General features: G+C 37.9%; 1 protein-coding gene across 1 annotated transcript in view; it reads right to left on the reverse strand.

The window, feature by feature from the left end:
- Positions 1-23,219, reverse strand: part of FREM2 (FRAS1 related extracellular matrix 2) — a 334,592-nt gene that overhangs the window by 207,703 nt on the left and 103,670 nt on the right. Inside the window, exons 3-4 of the mRNA XM_059684337.1 lie at positions 7,574-7,720; positions 3,198-3,428 (exon numbers count right to left, since the gene is read on the reverse strand). Coding sequence (XP_059540320.1) covers positions 3,198-3,428; positions 7,574-7,720 — 378 coding nt within the window. The remainder of the gene's footprint in view (positions 1-3,197; positions 3,429-7,573; positions 7,721-23,219) is intronic.

Raw genomic sequence — 23,219 nt, forward strand, 5'->3', positions numbered from 1 at the left:
AAGGTAGTGATGCAAAAAAGGCTGAATGAAAAAATGTATATAATGTGCTAAACACGATATGTGGCACATAGTACCTGCTCAGTGAGTTTCAATCATCCTTATCAATACCAGTTATGATTATGTAAACTATTGGGAAAAGGATGTACTTGCTTGTAATTATATAAACTGGCAAATAAATGAAAACAGTTCCCTGCCCAAAGTAATGCAAAGTTGTTTATTCCATCTTCTTGCTCCCATAACACATTGTTCATACTTTGTTATTCCACATCACATTTTGTTGCAATCACTTATTCACAGGTCTCTCTTTTCCAGTAGACCATATGATCTTTGATAAAAAGGATGGTATCTTATCTTTGTATTCCTAATAGGTAGTGTAATCAGAACAAGTATGAGCTGGATACATTTGTTGTTGTTGTTAATCCTCACTCAAGGATATTTTTTTCATTGCTTTGTAGAAAGAGTGGAAGGGAGGGAGGGAGGGAGGTGAAGAGAGAGAAAGAGAGAGAGAGAGAAACACTGATGTGAGAAAGAAACATTAATTGGTTGTCTCATGTATGTGCCTTGACCAGGGCTGGAGATCAAGCCTGCAACCCAGGTACATACCCTTGACTTGGAGTCAAACTTACAACCCCTTGGTGTGCAGACTGATGCTCTAACCACTGAGTGAACTATACCGGTCAGGGTGGATACATTTTTAATGCATATATTTAAAAAATTTCAAAAAATATACTGGAATTAATACACAAAGAGAGAGAGAGATTATAGGCATAATGGTTCCTAGGGCTGGTGAATTTACATGTGAAGAATTACAAGAGAGTTTAGAAAGAAATTCAAAATTTTGAGATAATTGAGAGAGTGATCATTTGTGGAAATAAGAATTATTTAATCTCTTAAAATAAAATCTAATATTATATTTATATTAGAAATAATATTTTTTATTGTGCTTTATGTTTTATAGAACTCTTCCATAAGAATACTACAACATGAGAATAATTTTTCTTATTTTGTGCACCAAGAAACTAAACAAAAGCTGTTTTATTTGGTTAAGGTCATACAACTAGAAATGGTAGAGTTGGGAATCAAACCCAAGTCTTGTAATTTCAAGACCAATGGTCTTCAACAAGTCATGGAATGTAGCAGGTATTATGTAACACTTATCAGTTATTATGGGGATGATCATGGCTGAGAATGAAGAGGGCTGAACTTCATATAGAAAATTCTAAGATAACTAGATAGTCAAAACATGAAATAAAATTATGGAAAAGTTTTACTTTTATATAAGGAACTAGAGGCCTGGTGCGTGAAAATGCATGCACTTGGGTGGAGGGGGTCCCTCAGCCTGGCCTGTGCCCTCTCTCAGTCCAGGACCCCTTGGGGGATGTCCACCTGCTGGCTTAGGCCCACTCCCCAGGATTTCAGGCCTGAGATGGAAATCAGACATCCCTCTGGCAGCCCAGGAGCCCTTGGGGGATGTCCAACTGCCGGCTTAGGTCCAGAGCGGGCCTAAGCTGACAGTTGGACATCCTTAGCACTGCCAAAGAGGTGAGAGAGGCTCCTGCCACCACTGCTGCGCTTGCAGCCGTCAGCCTGGCTTGTGGCTGAGTGGAGGTCCCCCTGAGGAGTGCAGGATGTCCCCCTGGTGGTCAGTGTGTGTCATAATGACCAGTCGTTCCACTGTTAGGGTCAATTTGCATATTACCCTTTTATTATATAGGATGTGTGTGTGTGTGTGTGTGTGTGTGTGTGTGTGTTATTGTGTATATATATTTTGTTTTTAATATCCCACTTCTCAGATCTTTTATGGGTATAGGGTGTTCCTCTGCAGTTATAAATAGGAAGGCACAGATGAGTTTAAGTGTCTTATTCCTTATAGTAAAGTATGGCAATTATACCAATTGGAAAATAAAATATCAAGAAATGACTTTAAACAAACTAACAAATAAGCCAGTTTATACAAATTAAAGCTCCTATGGGCTTTTTAAAAAGAGAGAAGCTCTATTAGGCTAGCACTTAACCAAAACTCAGAAACAGAAGAGAATTTAATTATTTATTCCTAGTTAATACAGGAAAAATTAATGTGACTAAATGCTAAGTGTTCCTTAATGAAAATTATAAACGTAATTGAACTTCATATTTATTAAAGGCAGAAATGTTAAAGAAACAGAGTCAGAGAGCTTCAGTTCTCTTATCATCGCTCTTTAATTATACTCAGTTTTTTAACCCAGAGGTTTCCACATATGTATCCATTTCATGTATTCAGTAGATTGTATCTTCATAGAACATTTACTAGTAAGAGTTTTCTGACTGATTAAATAAAATAGGCTGGCAGTTTAAAAGAAAGTCACATCTGGTTTCTGACAAGAGTTCAGCTTTGGAAGAGTCTTTCCAAGCTTTTTATAAATGCCAGCCTTCAAAAAGCCAGTCTACCTTTCCCCCTTTTTTTTTTGACTGCATTGAGACAAGCCAAGACTGTAGATATATAGCAGGAGGAGGGAAAAGGTCAAATTACACATAAGAGCAGTGAGGTTTATTTCTACCAACATTAGCTAAGGGTGTGCATTGACAAGAAACGTAATTTATTAGAGATTAAGAGCAATGATATAAAACATCAAAGGGTTGGAGTTGGTTGAGTGGGTATTATGTAACAAATCTGGAAATGTATAGCCAAATGAAAATTTTTGGCTGGTGAATATATGAAAGAAACTTGAATAATTAAGTTCAATACAGAGAACAAATCAACTCAAAAATGGTCTAATTCATAAATTATTTGTTTAAAAGACATTTTTAAGACATTTAAAAGACTTAAAAATTAATGAATTAACTTAAGAAAAATTAGATAAATAATGTTGGTTCTAAAGGATAAAATTATAGAATTTTCACAATCCTATAATTATTTTTTAGTATTTTCCTTTTTTAAAATTTTTATTGTTGAAAGTATTACATATGTCCACCTTTTCCCCCCCATCGCCCTCCTCCATCCCACTCCCGTCCCCCACCATTTACTTGAAAATATATAGCTTCCCTTCATTAGTTTTCTCATTCCCTCTTCCATCAGCATATCTGAGACTATTGAAACATTAATCTAAAAACTTCTCTTTATAGAAAGACCAAACATTGAATTTAAAACTTTCTTTATAAAGTATTTTGTCATAAAAACTCAACCAACAGCAGCAACACAAGTTGACAATAGATCTTACCATCTCCTGGGTCAATGATCTCCACTGTGGTCACCGTGGGAAATTCCAGAGCTGCCAGCACTGGTTCTGAGAGAACCACCTGGAAAGTCTCAGACTGCTCATGTTCCTTATCAGCCATGATGTGCACTTTCCATGTGGCCCTGGTCTGGCCTGGGTTGAACTGCACTTGTTTCTGTGCTTTACCTTTGAAATCTTTGTCTTTTTCTGCAGTTCCATCTCTTGTGCCAATACCTACACAGAATCATAAAATCACTGTCTTAGTTTCATTTTTCAATTGAATTATTAAGGCTTTCCACATTAACTTTTTGTATATCACTTGATCATGCACTGCAAAGTAGACCCCATTCTGATTCCATGAAATGGATAATTGGGTGTGGCTCCTACAATGGAAGTATTCCACTGGAGGTGTTCATGATTCTATTCTACTCTTGCCCCATTGTGGTTTCACTATATATTCTTTTTTTAAAAAATTCTCATCCGAGGTTTTTCCATTGCTTTTTAGAGAGAGAGTGGAAGAGAGGGATGGAGAGGGGAAAGAGAGAGAACATCAATGTGAGAGGGGCACATTGACTGGTTGCCTCCTGCATGAACCTCAACTGGCTCAGGAACCAACCTGTAACTCAGGTACATGCCCTTGACCAGAAATCAAACCCAGACCCGCCAGTGCTCAGGCCAATGCTCTAATCCAAGCATGTCAAACTCGCCTCCTGCAGGCCCCATACCTCATTTATTTGGAACGTATTAGCCTTTGAGTTTGACATGCTTGCTCTAATCGCCAACTCACACCAGCCCAGGGCTTACTATATACTAGTATTCTTTAAGCTAAGTTTGTGTTAGAACTTCTACGATGGAATGCTAAATTTGCTTTCGGTGAAAAATAAAGATTCCCCTTTTATAACTAACATATAGTATTTACTATGAGGCCAGTGCTAGTCTATCTTGTTACTTAAAGTATGGTCCACGGACCAGCAGCATGAGCAACATCTTGGAGATTGTTAGTAATGCAGTCTCAGCCCAACCCCAGGCCTACTGAATCAGAATCAACATTTTAGCAAGATCCCCAGGTAAATCTATGTGCATTAAAATCTAAGGGTGGATAGACACATATTACAGACTTCATATCTCCACAAGGTTCTATGTAAAATAGGTGCCCCATTTTAATAAAGATTCTGGAGGAAACATATTAGTCCGCACTTTAATCTAATGTGGCAGATGAGACAGTCAAGCATACTCAGTGTTCAAAACAATGCCCTTCCTTGGAGATAAAACATATTTAGCTGGTAAACTATATATATATATATATATATATATATATATATATATATATATATATAAATTATATTATTCGATGGGCAAAAAGAACTCTGGAAATTAAAAAAGCTTATAAATTGGTTTAAATGTATGCTTTTTTAAAAAAATTGAGTATTAACTATGAAACAAACATATTACTTTTATATACTAAGTGATGCTACAACTCAGCCTTTTTCTCTGATGTGGAAAAAAAATGGCATGGAGGTTATGCAAGGTACTTTTGGAATGAGAGAACTGATTTTTTTATCTTACCTTGGCCACATGGGGGCTTTGGGATCATAGGCAAATTATTAACTTCCTCAGTTGTAGACAATGTAAGAGCACTATATGTCATAGTTGAGAGTCAGCTCTGGAGTCAACCTCAGTTCTGTCTCTTAGTAGCTGTGTAACTGTGGGCATAAAACCTTTCTATTTCTTTATCTGTGTGATGAGGGATATAATGACATTCTTCTCATGAGGTTACCTATGCAAGTTATTGAGAATCAGGCCTGGCACATAATAAGAGCTCAATAAATGTTAACTATCATTATTATCACTTTATAGTCCATAACCTAATAAAGTGTCAGGCATTTAATAAGCACTCAATAAAACATTAATTGAGTTAGTGAACAGAGGGTTGTTCTAAGGAGTAAAAGGAAAAAGTATTTAATGTGCTTAATGAAGTATCTTTTATTAGTAAATGTTCAATAACTGGTGGCAATAAGATCATTGATGCAAATCATTTTGTGAAATGAAATTATGCATTTATTAATGGGTTATAAATGTATAATCATTTCTGAGAAAATACATGTATAAATTTCATGTAATTTATAATTTACTAACTGTGTTCCAGAAGTTAAGTGATATTTTGCTTTTAGCTATAATGCAAAATATCTAATTCTAAAAGTCCGTAAATGAAAGTGGAGGTCGTAGAACAGTAACATAAAACATATTCATTGTAGAGCTCCTATGAGATTACCTTTCACTTTAATCTGACTTTCATTTCCAGTTCTAGCATGAATTCTATTACTATCTCCCATGATTCATGGGTATGGGCAGCACACAAAAGTCTTTCCAACTTCCTATCTCCTCAGGTTACTAATTAACATGTGAGGTTAATCAAGCAGAGTTATAAAACTTTTTTAAAATTGCTGGTGTTGATCTCACATAGAAAATATTAGTGCATTGGAAAAATAACTTCACAAGAAAAAAAGACTCTTGTTTGACATTTTAACATTCAGCTTTTTTTTTTTTTTTTTAAAGCAATGGAGAGAAAATCTGAAAATATTGCTTAAAAATATTTTTCAAATATTAACATTCCCATTGCTACAATGGGCTACTTGTGAGTGAATAAGTAAATATACTCATTAGGAGTGAGAATTCAAGTAAAATACAAATAAATGAAGGAATTATAAAGAATTGTTAAAGCACTGTGTTTTTTAGTTATTCCTCTAATTTTCCTCTGATTTATTTCTAAGCACAAAGCACAGTGAAGACTAATTTCTCAATGACAAAAAGAAAGACAGGACCATATTCTTGTTCTGCAGAACATGTGTGTGTCCAGAGAACATGCTTCTAAAAGAGAGAGCAATAAAGCATTCACTATGCTCTAGGAAGGTTAAACACAGAAAGTGTAAATGACAGCCTAAGAAGAGGCACATGCAAATAAAGAAGATGGAAGCAAAGCTGCCCTTGCTGCAGGATGGGTCTGCAGGCAAACCAACCCCACCTAGATTCAGAGGAAACTTAAAAGGCCAGCAGACCCCAGCTGGCATGGCTCAGTGGTTGAGCGTTGACCTACGAACCAGGAGGTTAGTTACAGTTTGATTCCCAGTCAGGGAACATGCCCGGGGTTGTGGGCTCAATCCCAGGTTGGGGGCGTGCAGGAGGCAGACAATCAATGATTCTCTCTCATCATTGATGTTTCTATCTCTCTCGCCCTGTCCCTTTCTCTCTGAAATCAATAAAAAAATTAAAAAGTAAAAAAAAAAAATAAGATGAGCATAGTGTGAAAACCCCTCTTGTAAAGTTACAAAACAAAGAGTATTTTTAAATTACAGGATAATTATTATCCAGTATCTGAACATCAGGGGAAATTATGGGGGGCAGATGAGAATTGTGACTGTGGCAAGGATGTGTGTATGCGTGTGCTCATGTGTGTGGATGGGGATCTACTATTTAAGGCATTTTAATTTTATAGACCAGTAAAATTTCCAAACAGCATTTTGAAGACATAAACACAATTACAACTTTTTATTCTGCCAAAATTTTTCTAGATTCATATCTTAGTTGATACTTTCACTCAATAAAAGCTCTTTTGCCTATGAACATTCTATCAGTCTAGATATACATAAAAATATGGTACAGAAAATATATAATTGCTTGGGGTGCTATTATTTTTTATCAATATACCAAATATTTTGTGCCAACTATATTACTGCCTAAAATTACCGATATACTTATTGGTTAAAAAACCTATTTTACACTTACATAAAATTGAATGTGAGCTTGAACTGGAGTTTTAGAAACTTGATTTTGACTCTCAGTTTCATTCAAAAGGGCAAAGCAGCAGAAAATGATTAGTATTTAAAACTTTTCTGTTGGTTCTGAAGAAAAGTCACAACATATATCTTCTATGTAGTGCTTTTATGTAGTGTTGGGGTTATTGAAACTTTAGTGAGCATTCAAATGCAATAAACAAATAGTAAATTATATTTTAATAGCTAATATGGTACTGAATAGTTTTTTGTTTATTATTGAAGTAGCCTTCACATATGTTTTACACTGTTATTTCCACATTTGTATCTTATAAATAAATTACATAATTGCCCACACTTATTTAAGATCTAGAGACATTTAACATTTTTTTAACTTATGGGTGATTACTGACAGTTTTGTAAAGTTATTTTATATCAACATAAAACTTTTGGCATGTTTTTCTTTAGCAGTTAAAGGACATTTAAATGTCAATATATGCCTAATCTTTAAAACTAGAGCAGTAAACTAAAAAAATTTTAATCATTATAAAATTTTGAACTTTTGCTAGAAAACTGGGATTTTGTGACAGAAGTGAAAATTAAACTTACTTATAAATGAAGTCTCTCCCAAGTAACCTCTACGTTTAATAACAACATCTAGAAATTTGGAGTCCTCATTGATCAGGTAATATTCCTTTTCAAAGGAGATCCATGCCCAATTCAAGTGAAAATGCTGCTTGGTTAACTTGTTTCCACCTAAAAAACAAAAATTTAAAGCACCAAATTTGTGAATGAATGACCTTAAAAATTCCACAGACTACTTTAATAATGCAACATGATGAACCTCTAGCCTGACTCATCAGGAAACAAAGAGAGAGGGCCCAAATAAACAAAATCAGAAACTAAATAGGTGAAGTAACATCTAACCCCACAGAAATACAAAGGATCATAAAAAATACTAAGAACAACTTTATTCCAATAAACTAGACAACCTGGATGAAGTGGACATATTCTTAGAAAAATACAACCTTCCAAAACTCAATCAGAAGAATCATAAAACATGAATAGGTCGATAACTACTGATGAAATTGAAGCAGTAAAACAACAACAACGACAAAAAACTCCTAACAAACAAAAGCCATGGTCCAGATGGATTCACAGGGGAGTTTTACCAAATATTCAAAGAAGAACTAACACTTATTTTCCTCAAGCTATTACAAAAAATTTAAGAGGAAGGAACACTTCCAAACTATGTCTATGAGGCCAGTATTACCCTAATTCCAAAACCAAATAAAGACATGACAAAGAAATAGCACATAGATGCTAAAATCCTCAGCAAAATTTTAGCAAATCAAATCCAGCAATACATTAAAAAGATCATACATTATGACCACATGGGATTTATTCTGGGAATTCAAGGATGGTACAATATTCTCAAATCAATAAATGTGATATAGCACATAAAAAGATTGCAAGACAAAAATCACATGATCATATCAATTGATACAGAAGAAGCATTCAACAAAATCCAACACCCTTTTTTGCTAAAAACTCTTAACAACGTAGGAATGGAGGGATCATACCTCAACATACTACAGGCCATATATGACAAACCTACAGCCAACATCATACTCAATGGGCAAAAACTAAAACCATTTCCCCTAAGAACAGGAACAAGACAGGGTTGCCCTCTTTCACAACTCTTGTCCAACATATCTTTGGAACTCCTGGCCATAGCAATCAGACAAGAAGAAATAAAAGACATCCAAATTGGAAAGGAGAAAGTAAAACTCTCATTATTCACAGATGATATGATATTATACATAGAAAACCCTAAAGACTCCATCAAAAAAACTACTAGATTTAATAAATGAATTCAGAAATGTAGCAGACTACCAAATTACCACCCAAAAATCCATAGCATTTTTATACACCAACTAGTGGCCTGGTGCACGAATTCATGCACATTGAAAGGGAATTAATTAGAAGAAATACTTTAATATTGTTATTCGCCCTTTCTCTATCATAGAAGTGTCAGAGATTAAAGAAAATTAGTAAAATGTATATGAAAATAATATATAAATTTATTAATAAATAAACAATAACAACATGATATAACAACAAAGACATGATATAACAACAAAGACATGATATAAAAACAACAAAAACATGATATAAAAACAATAAAAACATGATATAAAAACAACACTGATACAAACAATGACTGCTAAATTGATTAAACTTATTCTAGTATCTCCCTGTATACCACATTAAGAGTAAAAACACTTTCAGAGTGCTTGTGATGAAATATTTACAACTTTAATGTCACACACTCTTTGAACTCTAGAGAAAGCAACATATAACTGACTATGTCCAAAAACGGGTTCAGGTAGGAATATCCCTACTGTGTCTAGAGTTTGTCCTTGTGATTTATTAATTATCATTGCAAATGCTGGCATCATGGCAAACTGTCTTCAAATTAATTTAAATGGGAGACCAGTGTCAGACGGGGACAAATCAATTCTTGGAATCAGAACAACCTCTCCTTCCACAGATCTTGTTAATACTTCAGCTTTGATTATGTTAGGTTGCAATCTATATATATAAAACCTTAATATGCAAATAGACAAAATGGCAGAACAACTGAACAACCAGTCTCTATGACGTATGCTGTCCATCAGGGGGCACGCATGGAACATAGTGGGTGTCGGCCACTGTGGGATGGTGGAGCAAGTCAGCGGGGGTGCCAGACCAAGGCAGGGCACTGATTGCTGTCATTGAGGCGAGCCTCTGGTGGTTACTGACAATTCTTTGCTCCTGCGCACCATGGTCCCACCTTTCACTGGCACCTGCTGCCAGTGACAGCCCCGCTCGCACCCACTGCCAGTGCTGGAGCTGCCTCTTGCACTTGCTACTGGTGCCCAGCACCAGCTCCAATCACTTGGCGCCATCAGCAGGTGCAAGCGGCTGCCGGCCCTAATTACCCCTCAGAGCTTTTCCACCTCCCCTAGCTCCTGAGGAGTGGCCAGGGCTGGCAGCCACTGCTCTCACCCACAGCCGGTGCCAGAGCCACTGCTGGTCCCGATTGCTTGGTGCCATCAGCGGGTACAAGCAGTGGCTGCCAGCTCCGATCACCTCTGAGGGCTTCTCCACCTCCCCCTGCTCCTGAGGGGCAATCAGGGCTGCAGCTGCCACTCGCACCCACTGATGGCACTGGCCCCAATCACTATTCAGCGTCAGCACATGGGAGTGGTGGCAGTGGGAGCAAGGCTGCCGGCAGACAGGGGACTGGGTACTGCGGCGGGAGGGGCTGGGCAGAGGCGTGAAGGATGGGCTGAGACCCACCTCTGTGCCCACCTCAGCCTCGCGGCCCACAGTTCCTCTCAAGGTACATGAATTCGTGCACTGGACCCCTAATCTTTTGATAATAAATCTAGTACCATTACAAAGACCCCATTTACTATTAAGATTTCTCAGTAGCATGATGATTGCACCTACTTTCAATTTTAATTTATGACACAGCATTCCCAAAAGAGTAATACTATTAAGAAATTCGATGGGAAAATTTTCCTTTTTGGCATCATCTGTTGGAATCATTACTCAAATAGGTGTGAAAATCTCCATCAAGTATATGCAAAATTTCTTCATTTACTTTATGAACGTGCTCATTTTTTTGGACAAAGAATTGCACATTTAAATATATTTTTAATATTATCTATAGATATACTTTTTCCAAAGGTAGCTTCAATAATAGATCCATTACAAATCATTTCACAGGGGATTTCAATAATATCCATTCCTAAATGAAAACTGCTATCAAGTTTTCAATCTCCAACTTTTACTAACCATTCACTATAAGCAGAATCCTCTGACCTCATATTTGTTTTAAGAGACAACTTTCTGAAACATCCCCAAACACTACAGTACTTTAAACTCATTTGTACTATGGCTGATCACATAGCATGTGGCACAACACTGAGACATTGTCAGAAATCCCCTCTGAGAAGAACTTTCCCACCAAATGCAACATTCAAATTCATAATTTCTCTTAGTAATCTACCTATGGAATTTATAATATGACTGGATATCATGGTGCATTCATCATTAATGAGAAGTTGGGTCTTTTTAATCGTTTTAGTAACTTCACTCTATATTGAGTCTAGAAATTAAAAAGTTTCATTTAATGGAATTGGCAATTTATATTGGGAATGAAAGGTTCTTCTACCAAGAAATAAATTTACAGCAATTCCTGTAGACACTGTGGGTAAAACAGTACCACCACGACCTCTAATATAATGTATTAAAACTTTATAAAGATGTTTTTCCACTACAGTCGGACCATCCGAGAAAAAAACATTTGAGGTGTACAGTTTGATCTTTGATGGCATAAGGCTGCCAACTGTTCATCATTCAGAGAATTTATCAAAACCTCTGCCCTGTTGTTGTAGGATTCATCACATGTAGTTGTATTCGTTAATGAAGGATAGTCTGGAAGTTTGAAATGCGAACATTTCATTCCATGCAATGTGAATACTTCTTGAATTTAGTTAAGAGCATGCATTTTACAGTTCACACAGAGGCACCTTCTCTTCAGTGTAATTTCCAACAAAAATCTTCAATAAAATCAGATTTATTCTCATGCCATAATTTGTCTGCATCAGAAGGACATCCAAACATGCATATATATGCATAAAGTTGCTGTAGTTGTTTGGGCATATTAAGAATGATTGCATTGTCAGTCGTATTTTTCCATATAGTGCCGTCAAATTAATAATCCTCTATGTTTAGCAGCTTCATGAAATGTATCATAAATTACACCTCCTAAAGCTCGCAGATCAGCAAAACTTATCGCACCTTTTACATGCAGAAGCAAAAGTCTAAGGTAATATCGTTCTGGTTCTCTAAAGCTCACAGTAAACAGTCTACCTAATACTTTATTCCTGTCCTTTTGGCATTTTCTCCATGAGGAATTATTAAACACATAATGTTGTGGAATCTCCCAATAATAATTATGCGCATCGGAATCTTCTCTATTCAATAAGAACCAAGCCATCAAAGTCGAGTTATGCCTTTTAGCCCTATCTATAACTTCAGCAAAATCTTCGGTATGAAAGTACAAATTCTGACCATTTGGCAAATAAATAGCTAATCTTGTGATTGCATGAGATTGGTCATGCATTCACATTGCAAAAAGTCTCTAAACAGCCTCAGGAGTGCTCACATACCTGGAGTCAATGAAGTCTTGTACTTCGTCATGATTGATAATATTATTTCAGAAATTTGAATATGTGCACAATCGTGCCCTTTATAGATGTATTTAAATAAATATTTGACACTTTTAATCGATGCACAGACTTCAACGTTTATATGACAGTTATATTTAAGGCACAAATACGGTTATAAGGGGCAATCCAAGTGTTACCAACAACTTTATTCCCTATAGACATTGTGCTACTAGATTTTCGTTTGTATTTGGGATATCCATCAATATTTCCAATGGTCGCATTTTGAAATTCTTTCGGATATCCCTTTGAACATTTTCCATATTCCATACATGGACTATTTGGATTTTGTATTCCACATGGTCCATTTACCATATTTGATTTTACCATTTGAAAAAGTCGAGGACACTCATCTTCATCTGGAATTTCTGCCTTAACTATACAGTCAAAGTCATCTTCCATTTGTAATTTGGATTCACTATCTAATATCAATAATATGTGAGTATAAGGCAGTCCACGTTTCTGAAATTCAATGACATGAATTTTAGCTGTAACTTTGCCAAATAAATCAAATTTACATATATCATTTAAAAGAGCATTCAACTTAATATTAAAAACCCTGGCTACCAAGTCAGGTCTGTTTTCAACTTTTTGCCAGCGTTGTAAATTACTTGTAATATCTGCCCATTTTGGGTTGCACACCAGGGTTATGACTAAATTGGGCTTGCCATACTTTGTTACAATTGCCATAGCATCCTGATATCGCTGCAGCATATTTCTGGGACTACCCTCAAAACACGATGAAAGTATTATCATTTTACCAATTAGCACATTGTCATTTTCAGATCTAGATGTGAGATAATCCATCAAACCACTCTATTTTTCAACTCTCAACTTAGATTGGTTTGCTTTAATGAAATTTATCCAATTGGCTTCCATTTTTTAATATGAATCGACAACATATTGTTGAGTTAATTTTCCTGCATTTAAAATAGGATTGAACGTGTCCTGGACAGAGAAATGAAATCCATAATACTGCATTTATGTGACTTGTGTTCTTACATTTCATCTAGTATTATTGTCGATTACACTATTGTCTCTGAGTCTTAATGCAATATCCATTCCCCAGCCTTTTTCACCATGTGGAAAAAGAATAGGATACATCATTGCATCTAACGTAGGAAATAGGATACTGATTTGTTTCATTTTACTGGCAATCAGGTTATTGGGATCTGGTTAACAATGAATGAGCAAGTCCCTTTCAAAAGAAGGTTCTCCATCTTCATTTCTGAATATGATGGCAACTTCAGTTACAAGAGGATAATTATATCTACCTGGATCCCTATGAAGATCATATTTAATCTCCATTTTTACTTCTGTGGGAGCAATAACTTTTGCTGCTGCTTCAGATTGGGCTTCCTTTTCTACCTCATGTAGCATCTTGTATGATTTTGTTAATTCGTTTATTTCATGCATGAGGTTGTTGATGCTGATCATGAGTCTTTCTGAGCAACCTTGGTTTTCTGGCATTGCTAATCTTTTACTCATCACTTCAACCATATCTAAAATATAGAGTTGAGCACACTTCCAAGAAACACCATCCAAAGAATGTAAAGGTCCAGTACGGTAATAAAGTTGTCCATGTATTCTAAAACAGTATGGCCCATATCCTGATGGTGATGCAATATTTGCACCCATTGAAGCAAAAGCAAAAGAACTATTTATTGAACAAATATTTTCCATGAAATTTTTACTGTCAGAATCTTTATCATTAATTTTTAAAAATATGCCAGGTATTCTGGAAAATGTATATCATTTGGACAATCTTTATCTTTGCTACAACATCGAGTAAATTTCCCATCAGATGCTTTTTCATCAGAGAAATTTAGTGGTAGGCAAAATTGACATCTAACAGTCATTCCACCACAACTATGTTCGATAATTGCATTCTCATTTACTCCATTTTCGCTGTAAAGGCAGTTATTACCAGTATTGGTAGTACTTGTTGATGACTCTTCTTTAGACATTTTGTCAATGACGCTGGCTTCTTTCAGCTTCAGCGGTACATTGTGCCAATAGTTGGTCTTCAGATACATTCTGCCAATGACAATGCTTTCTTAAACTTCAGAGGTACATTGTGCCAATCATTGGTCTTCAGACATTTTCTGTTGATAATGCCACTTTCTTTTGGCTGCAGAGGTACATTGTGCCAATCATTGGTCTTCAGATACATTCTGTCACTGACACTGGCTTCTTTTGCCAGTATAGGTACTTTGTGCCAATAGTTGGTCTTTAGACATATTGCCTCCTCCCTCCTGTCAGGGTCCGGGGTGCGGGTATCAGGCTCCTGCCTCCCTGCTGTCAGGGTGTGGGTTGCAGGTGAATGGGGTTCTGGACTGTCAGGGCGCAAATAGCAAGCTGACTAGTGGCCAATTCCACGAGGAATGGGGCTCCCGCCTCCCTGCTGTCAGGGTCTGGGATGCAGGTGAACCGGATTATGGGCTGTCAGGGCATGGACAGCAAGCTGGCCAATGGCCTATTCCATGAGGAATGGGGTTCCCGCCTCCTTGCTGTCAGGGTCCAGGGTGTGGGTGAATGGGATTCTGGGCTGTCAGGGTGCTGACAGCAAGGTCTGGGTCAGTGCTCGTCATAGCTACCAGCTGGTCATCTGATTGTTGGTCATTCTGGTCACTCCACTGTTTCGGTCACTAGGCTTTTATTATATAGGATATTACACTCTCAGAAAGAGAAACTAAAAACAATACTATTTACCGTTGTAATAAAAAAATTAATATATTTAGGAATAAACTTAACCAAGAAGGTAAAAGACCTGTACTCTGAAACTAAAGGACACTGAAGAAAGAGATAGAGGAAGATTTAAACAAGTATAAGAATATACCATATTTATGGATTGGTAGAATCAACATCATTATAATGTCCATATTGCCCTAGCCGGTTTGGCTCAGTGGATAGAGTGTCAACCTGTGGACTGAAGGGTACTGGGTTCGATTCCGGTCAAGGGCATGTACCTTGGTTGTAGGCACATCCCCAGTGGGAGGTGTGCGGGAGGCAGCTGGTCGATGTTTCTCTCTCGTCGATGTTTCTGGCTCTCTATCTCTCTCCCTTCCTCTCTGTGAAAAATCGGTAAAATATATTTAAAATGTTCATACTATCCAATGCAATCTATAGATTCAATGCAATCCCTACTAAAATGCCAAGGGAATATTTCACAGATCTACAACAAACACTCCAGAAATTTATATGGAACAAAATGACCCCGAATAGCTGCAGCAATCTTGAGGAAGAAGAGCAAAGTTGGAGGAATTACAGTACCAGATATCAAGTTATACTTCAAAGCCACTGTGCTCAAAACAGTCTGATACTGGCACAAGAACAGGCATATAGATCAATGGAACAAAAAAGAGAACTTGGAAATTGACCAAAGCCATTATTCTCAATTAATATTTGACAAAGGAGGCAAGAGATACATTGGAGTAGAGCTAGTCTCTTCAATAAATGGTGCTGGGAAACTTAAACAGGTATATGCAAAAAAAAAAAAATGAAACTAGACCACCAACTTACACCATACACAAGAATAAACTCAAAATGAATATAAGACTTAAATGTAAGACATGAAACCATAAAAGTTCTAGAAGAAACGGTAGGCACCAAACTCTCAGACATATCTTATAGCAATGTGTTTATTGATACATCACCCAGGATAATGGAAATTAAGGAGAAAATAAACAAATAGGACTACATTAAAATAAAAAAGCTTCTGTATTGCAAAAGAAACCATCAACAAACAATAAGATAGCCCACTACATGTGAGGACATATTTGCCAATGATATATCTAATGAGGGGTTAATCTCCAAAACATATAGGGAACTCATACAACTTAACAAAAGTAAGACAAACAATCCAATTAAAAAATGGGCAAAGGATCTAAATCGGCACTTCTCCAAAGCAGACATACAGAAGGCCAAGAGGCATATGAAAAAATGCTGAAAGTCACTAATCAGTCGAGAGATGCAAATCAAAATGACAAAGAGATATAACCTCACCCCTGTCAGAATGGCTATCATGAACTAATCAACAAATGACAAATGTCGAGGATGCGGGGAAAAGGGAAACTTAATATACTGCTCGTGGAGCCACTGTGGAAAACATTATGGAGTTTCCTCAAAAAGTTAAAAATGGAACTGCCATTTGACCAAGTAATCCCACTTCTAGGAATATATCCTAAGAACCCCAAAACACTAATCAGAAAGAATATATGCATATTCATAGCAGTTCAATTTATAATAGCTAAGATTTGGAAACAGCCTAATTGCCCATCAGCAGATGAGTGGATAAAAAAATTATGGTACATTTACACAATGGAATACTATGTGGCACTAAAAAAGAAATAACTCTTACCATTTGCAACAGCATGGATGGACCTGGAGAATATTATGCTGAGCAAAATAAGCCAGTCAGAGTAAGGTAAGTATCACATGATCTCACTCATATGTGGAATCTAATGAACCAAATAAACTGATGATCAAAAATAGACCCAGAGACATAGAAGCATGAACAGACTGTTGAACATCAGAGGGAAGGTGGGGAGGTGGGGGGAAGAGATCAACCAATGAACTTGTACGTATATATGTATAACCCGTGGACACAGATAATGGGGTGAGAAGGGGCTGGAGGGTTGGGAGATGGGAGCAGGCTGGAAGAGGTTAATGAGGGCTGGGGGTGGGAGAAGGAGGAACTATGTAATATTTTCAATAAAGATTTCTTTTAAAAAAGAATCACTTTAGTTACTTTGTTTGATACACAACTCTAGAATATGATACAGCTTATGGAGATACAGCTTATGTTCAATAATTGTTATACAGATATACAATAGCTGACATAATCTATCTAATAATAGGGTAATATGCAAATTGGTCAGGAGGCTGTCACATAATGACCATCGGCAGGCTGTGTGCACAGTAGGGGCAGGTGTGCAGAGACTTGCAGCATCAGGGACAGGGGCAGGGGTGGCGGGCTCGGCGGAGGGTGGGCTGTACTCCCCACATAGCGGCAGCAGCTGTGAGCGCTTCTGGTGGTCACTGCTGCTTGCCCAGAAGGACCACAGGTTTTTTCTGCCAAGTGGCAGCAGAGCCTCTCTTCCAGGAAACCTCCGCAATGGCAGCAAAGGTTGGTGAGCAAGGGACTGCCCAGCAGCAAAGGCAGGTGAGTGAGGGACAGCTTAGCAGCAAAGGCAGGTGAGTGAGGGACAGCTTAGCAGCAAAGGCAGGTGAGCAAGGGAAAGCCCAGCAGCGAAGGCGGGTGAGGGTGAGAGAATGCCCAGGAGCAAAGGCAGGTGAGGGAAAGTCTGAGCTCCACGCCTAAGAGCTCCCGGCCCGGTCACATCCCACCTTGGCCTCCAGCACCGCGGGTCAGGGGTTCGGAGTAAGACAGATCCTTCTTGTGGCTCCTCAAACTCCCAGGCTGCCTCCATTGCCCCTCAACACTCCTCGGGTCAGGTTTGGGAATTGGTGGAGGCCTCCAGGTGTCCGGGCAACCAATGTAGGGTTGGTGGCCTCCAGGTGTCCAGACCCAGTGACCCAGGGCTGGAAGGGGACTTGTACCCTTCCCTGCAGCCAGGAGAACCCTGGAAGATGCAGTCTGCCCATCTGGAGGGAGCGGGCCTAAGCCATCAGTACAACATCCCCTGAGGGCTCCCAGACTGTGAGAAGGGGCAGGCTGGGCATGAATTTCATGCACCAGGCCTCTAGTTCTTCATAAAATTCCTTGATCTTTAGGAGAAGAAATTGGCAAAGGGGGAAGGAAGCAATTTAGTTTATTAAATAAACCAGGTACTCAAGTTGCAGGATGACTTATGTCTCACAAGATGCCACTGGAGAGCAAGTTTTTCTATAGAGAAGGCTGCAAGGCTTATTTGTGATGTTAAAAACACACAGAACTTCACAAATTAACTTTTTCTGGTTGACTGAGCAATTGGGTGAAAGGCTTTAATTATAACCACTTAAGAAAAAAACAAATATCCCAGTCTCTGCCTCCCTTCTCCATTATATTCCACTCCATTTCTTACAACAAACAGCTCTTTTCATCAATTCCATTCTACTGTGAAGATAAAGCTTTCTCCTCTAATCTTTCTACCAAAATGGAGCTGGCTGCCTATCAAGAGAAAATAAACCTTGTTTATGATCTTTCCAACAAGAAAGCTGCTCTGCTAGGTGAATGAAAGGAGAAACAGTTATCAGCTGATCACTTTGCACATACCCTTCTATTTCCTTTGATCTACACCAATTATTTTAGAAAAAGGTGAGGTTTATAAATGAAGACAGTAATTTTTTTAAGTCTCTCTGTAAAAGGGTGGAAAAAAGGCCAAATAATAAACACAGCTACAAGCCCAATTTTAATTCGTTTCTTCTCTTGAGTTCACACTAAGAGAGCTACACTAGAGAAGAAGAAATAAAGACAGGCAAACATCAAGACTAATAAATTGATGACAAAATAAATCTGAACAAAGGGAAACAAAGTGAAGGCATGAAGAAGGGAAAAAGTGTTCATCTTCGCTAGAAATTTTGAAAATAAAAACTGCATTGACTTTGAGTTATCACTTGACCTGTACTAAAGATTAAAGAGAATACCCAGTACAGTTAAGATTCTATAGGAAAACTGGTTTTCTTGTTTTGTGTATTTCTATATCTCCAATCAGAGTAAATTGGAATTCTTTATCTACATGCACATATGTCTGCTTCTAACTTCCTAAGCACACCAAGATAGGCACTGGTTGAATTAATCTTTCTAGTCTCCAAGTGCCTGGGACAAAACAAACACTACTTATTTTTTGACAGAAGAAATCTATAGAAGAAGTATGATTATTTGTAGTAAAGTGGCTACTTTGTAACTCTTGCTTGTTTTATTCCTTTTTCATAAAAATTTCTGCTTACACAAACAAAGCACATACTAGTGTTTTATTTGACTTGTGCCTAGTAACTTCTGACCTATTCAGTAACTCTCATGATCAACAAATAAAGTTTATTTTATATTCTTGTGAATTTTATTCCTATTTCCTTTCCCCTATATCAGAGTAAGAGATTGCTAACCATATAGTTTCTCTACTTCTCTAAATTTTGACACTTTGTAGCTAATTATAAAATTTGATTCTAACCCTTTCCTGAAATAATACAGAAATTATATCACCTTTCTTCTAGATATTACATGTTTTAAGAATATTGAGTCCTGAGGCCTTCTTCCCTTGACACTAAGTGAAACAGCAGACCCAATGCAAAGCAAAACTCAGCACCATCTAGCTCCTTTATGCTGATTAATTTTTCTCTACAGTGCTTCCCATGACCTCATATACTATATATGTTTACTTTATTTGTTTGTTCACTCTGTCTACCCTTATTGTAACACATGATCCAGGAGTGCAGACATACTGGTAGAAAAATGCCTATTAAGTGAATTAGAAAGTTGAATGTGTTGGTTGAAAAATATTAAGTAGTGCTTCATTTTTCTGGTGCAATAAAAGTCTTATAGATTAATGTAACATAACTCTTTAAATATTGAGTCTTTTTAAAAATATAATTTTAAATGACCCTTTTATAAAATGTATTGCATACTTCTTTTCTTGAAGATTGTATAAATATTTTAAGTTATTACCTATAAATGCAAGGTAGTAGAGGTTATTGGTGACTAAAGATCTATTTAACCCTTCTGTTAGGCAGGATGGATAGCTGCTAGGGCAGGAGGATGGGAAGGGGGAAAAAAAGGAGAGTTTATCTCAGCCACCTAACAAAGAAGTCAGCAGTTTTTGGAACTGCCAAGATAAAAATCACCATATATTCTCATAAATTCTGGGAAAAGCCAAACAATGTAAAAGGGGGACCTTGAATTGTAGTCTACCTGGCAGAAGAACCTTGAAACCTATAGGGGAAAAAGTATAAAACTCTTAAACCCCCACCAGGTGAGGTGCTCAGACTAGCAGAATTGCCTGCTTGTGCTATATGACAAGAGCACCCCTTAATGCATTTACTTGCTTTGCTCCACTCATCTGAATTCTTTCTCATGAATATGACAAGCGCCAAAGAGGGGAGAGCCCCCTCTGACTTGGGAGGCTCTCCAATAACATCTTTCTGGATTGCTGAATCACAATCACCTGCTATCACTTTAATGGTTACACAGAAGCACAGCAAGTTTTGTTCCCAGCCAGTTAACCCTTTATACATGTGTGCTAGTTTTCCTCAGGGAAAAGGGGGGTGCAATGGGATAAGGAATTTGGCAATTGGAATAAGGTTATGTCTGCTGACAGACATGAATGAGAAAGATGAGTACCTAGGCTTGCCTAGGTCCAAAGAGAAGAGACAATTCCTCCCACTGGTTGGAGTCTTGAATGCCCTTGTGAGTAAGGGCATTGTAAGACCTTAAGGGGGCTCATAGGGACTTCCATTTCACTTGGAATTAACTAACTGGATCCTCTGGGTATGCACATATAAGGGTTGGTCACCTAGTGCTCCAAGCCTCCTGGTTGTTTTAGATGGCTGGGAGAGAAACAGAGTGATATGAGAGTGTGGGATGACCAGAGGGTAATGCTACTCAGAAACAGCATACAGAGACCCACTGCATCTAATAACTAGCCCATCTGTTCACAGACATGACTGCTAAAATAATAACTTTAAGCTACTATTCAGCCATTAAACTGCCAAACCTCTCTGCTTCATCAGGCTTTTTGGCCTCTCTATCTGCATTTATACTCTTTCTGTAGGGCTTGCAGGGGAGGAACTTGCTAGTTATGCAGGGCTTTGCAATATAGGTCTAATTGGGGGCCCCACAAGTTTGCAAGATATTACCCTAGGTAGGGGGAGGAGGTCACTTCCCTTGCTTGTTTACATGAACATTGTAAGGAAATACACTGGCCAGAAGCTATTAGCCAACAACTATTATTGTGTAAGCAGAGGCACAGGCAAGACACCCTGGTCGAACAAATTGAAGCTGAGATCTTAAGGTTATTGCCAAACTTATCAGGGCTCTTTACTCCACCCCATTAATTAGGATACTGGTTTCATGCCAATTATGGAATAAATGGGATAAGGGACCTTCTTCATGTACATACTCTGGGCTCTAATACCTAACTTTGAGAACCAAAGACAATTTGTTAAATATCTTGAGAAGTCTGACAGGTGCACCAAGGAATGTTGGCTTTGTCCTACTGAACTTTACCCAAAGTTGGGGGATATCATTAAATTTCCTGCTTGGATATGGACAAAGGGAGGGTTACTCACTCTATTCAGGCATCTGTTATGCATGGCTCTACAGGACCCATGAGACTGGGGGAGTCTGGAGAAATGTCAGATATTCAGACACTCCAGTAGGCAAATATATTTAATGACATTTTTTTTTTTTTTTTAGGAAATAACAATATTGCAAGGACCTAGAAGGGTCCTGTCTTTACAATGGCTGGTGGGACTAGGAATACTACAATTCTTGTTCTAGCAGCGTCTTTGGCAGGAAAAATGGATCATTAACTGGTGACACTGTCACCTAAAGAGGATAGGAGTGCGCTCGGAAGGTATAAGGCCTCCCTCCATGGTATAGGGAGGAAGGGGTTGGAGGCAAAGGAGATTTTAAATTAAATGGGAATAGAGACATTACGAAGGAATCAGGTGACTGGCATGGAGTTGAGTCCCTTGTGTGAGTGGGATAAAATTCATTCCCAGGGCATCTAGCTAGTGCTTCAGTCACTGGTAAGGCCACCCTCAGGGCATGGGATAAACACACCCTTGGATAACTGTAGCCAGGAAATTGGGTTACACAGTGAGACTAGTGAATTCTGGAAGCCCATGCCTGAGAAGGGATGCCTTCTGCAATCAGTGGAAACAACATAGGAGAAGGAATGGGGATGACCTATGATCTCTGTTCTCTTTCAGGTGGAAAACCAAAATTCAGTTATCACAAGGTTCACCTCTGGGATGCATCCTAAAGAACTGAGAAAAATTTGACCCTCAGACTTTAAAAAGAAAAAGATTGTTTTTCTTTTGTAGTACATCTTGGCACCAATACAAACGTGGGGACAGGGAAGTCTGACCTGCAAACAGATTATAACAATATTTGTTTTGCATAAAGAAGGCAAATGAAATGAAATACCTTATATTCAAATGTTTAAAACCCTTTACCAAGATAGAGATTTAAGAAAAACTTGTAGAATGTGTGTTGCCACAATGTCAGATGAATTAGAGGATACCTTCCTCACAGCCCTGGCAAGATGCAGGCCTCCAAACAGGCCTTTCCCCAAAAGCAGCTGCCTCTGTTAAATCCTTCTGCTGCAGAACTGCAAGCACCTGTTTAAAGTCCTGCCTCTACCAGGAGCAGAACTCATTATCACCCAAACTCTAACATGTTACATCTGAGGGAAGTCGCAAATGGAGAACCTGGTGAAGGAGTTATTTGGGTTCATGTTCCGTTTTGTATGTCTGACCTTGCCTTTTGCAAAAATAAACTTGGTCATTTTTCTGAAGACCCTAGTAAATTCACTTACAACTTAACTTGAAATAATTTACAATTTGTTCTGGAAATGCAAGAGCTTTTGTCGATGAATTAGTTGATCATCAAGCTCAACATCACATATACCTACCAGGGGCAGACACAATCCCAGATTAGAACCCTAATTGAATCTATCAAACTGGGATAAATAGGAAAGGACCCACTGAACCCATATGGTTACTTGTCTTACAGGAGGAATGAAAAAATGTATTATTAAGCCTGTTATGACAAAATGAAAAGGATTACTCAAAGAAAGAATGAAAACTTCACCCTTTTTCAAGGGCAATTAACATAAGCTTTACAAAAATGTATAAACATTGACCTAAGTCTGTTGAGGGCTGAGCACTTCTGGGGATGCATTTTATCCAGCAAGCAGCCCAAGACATCAGGAGAAAGCTACCAGGCCCCCACTGAGCAACTGGTAGAAATTTTTTCAGTGTTTTTAACAACTGAGACAGGGCAGAGGAAGAGCAAAAAGCCACCCAATGGA

The sequence above is a fragment of the Myotis daubentonii genome, chromosome 2 (genome assembly GCF_963259705.1).
Source record: "Myotis daubentonii chromosome 2, mMyoDau2.1, whole genome shotgun sequence".
In the NCBI taxonomy this organism is placed as follows: Eukaryota; Metazoa; Chordata; class Mammalia; order Chiroptera; family Vespertilionidae; genus Myotis; species Myotis daubentonii.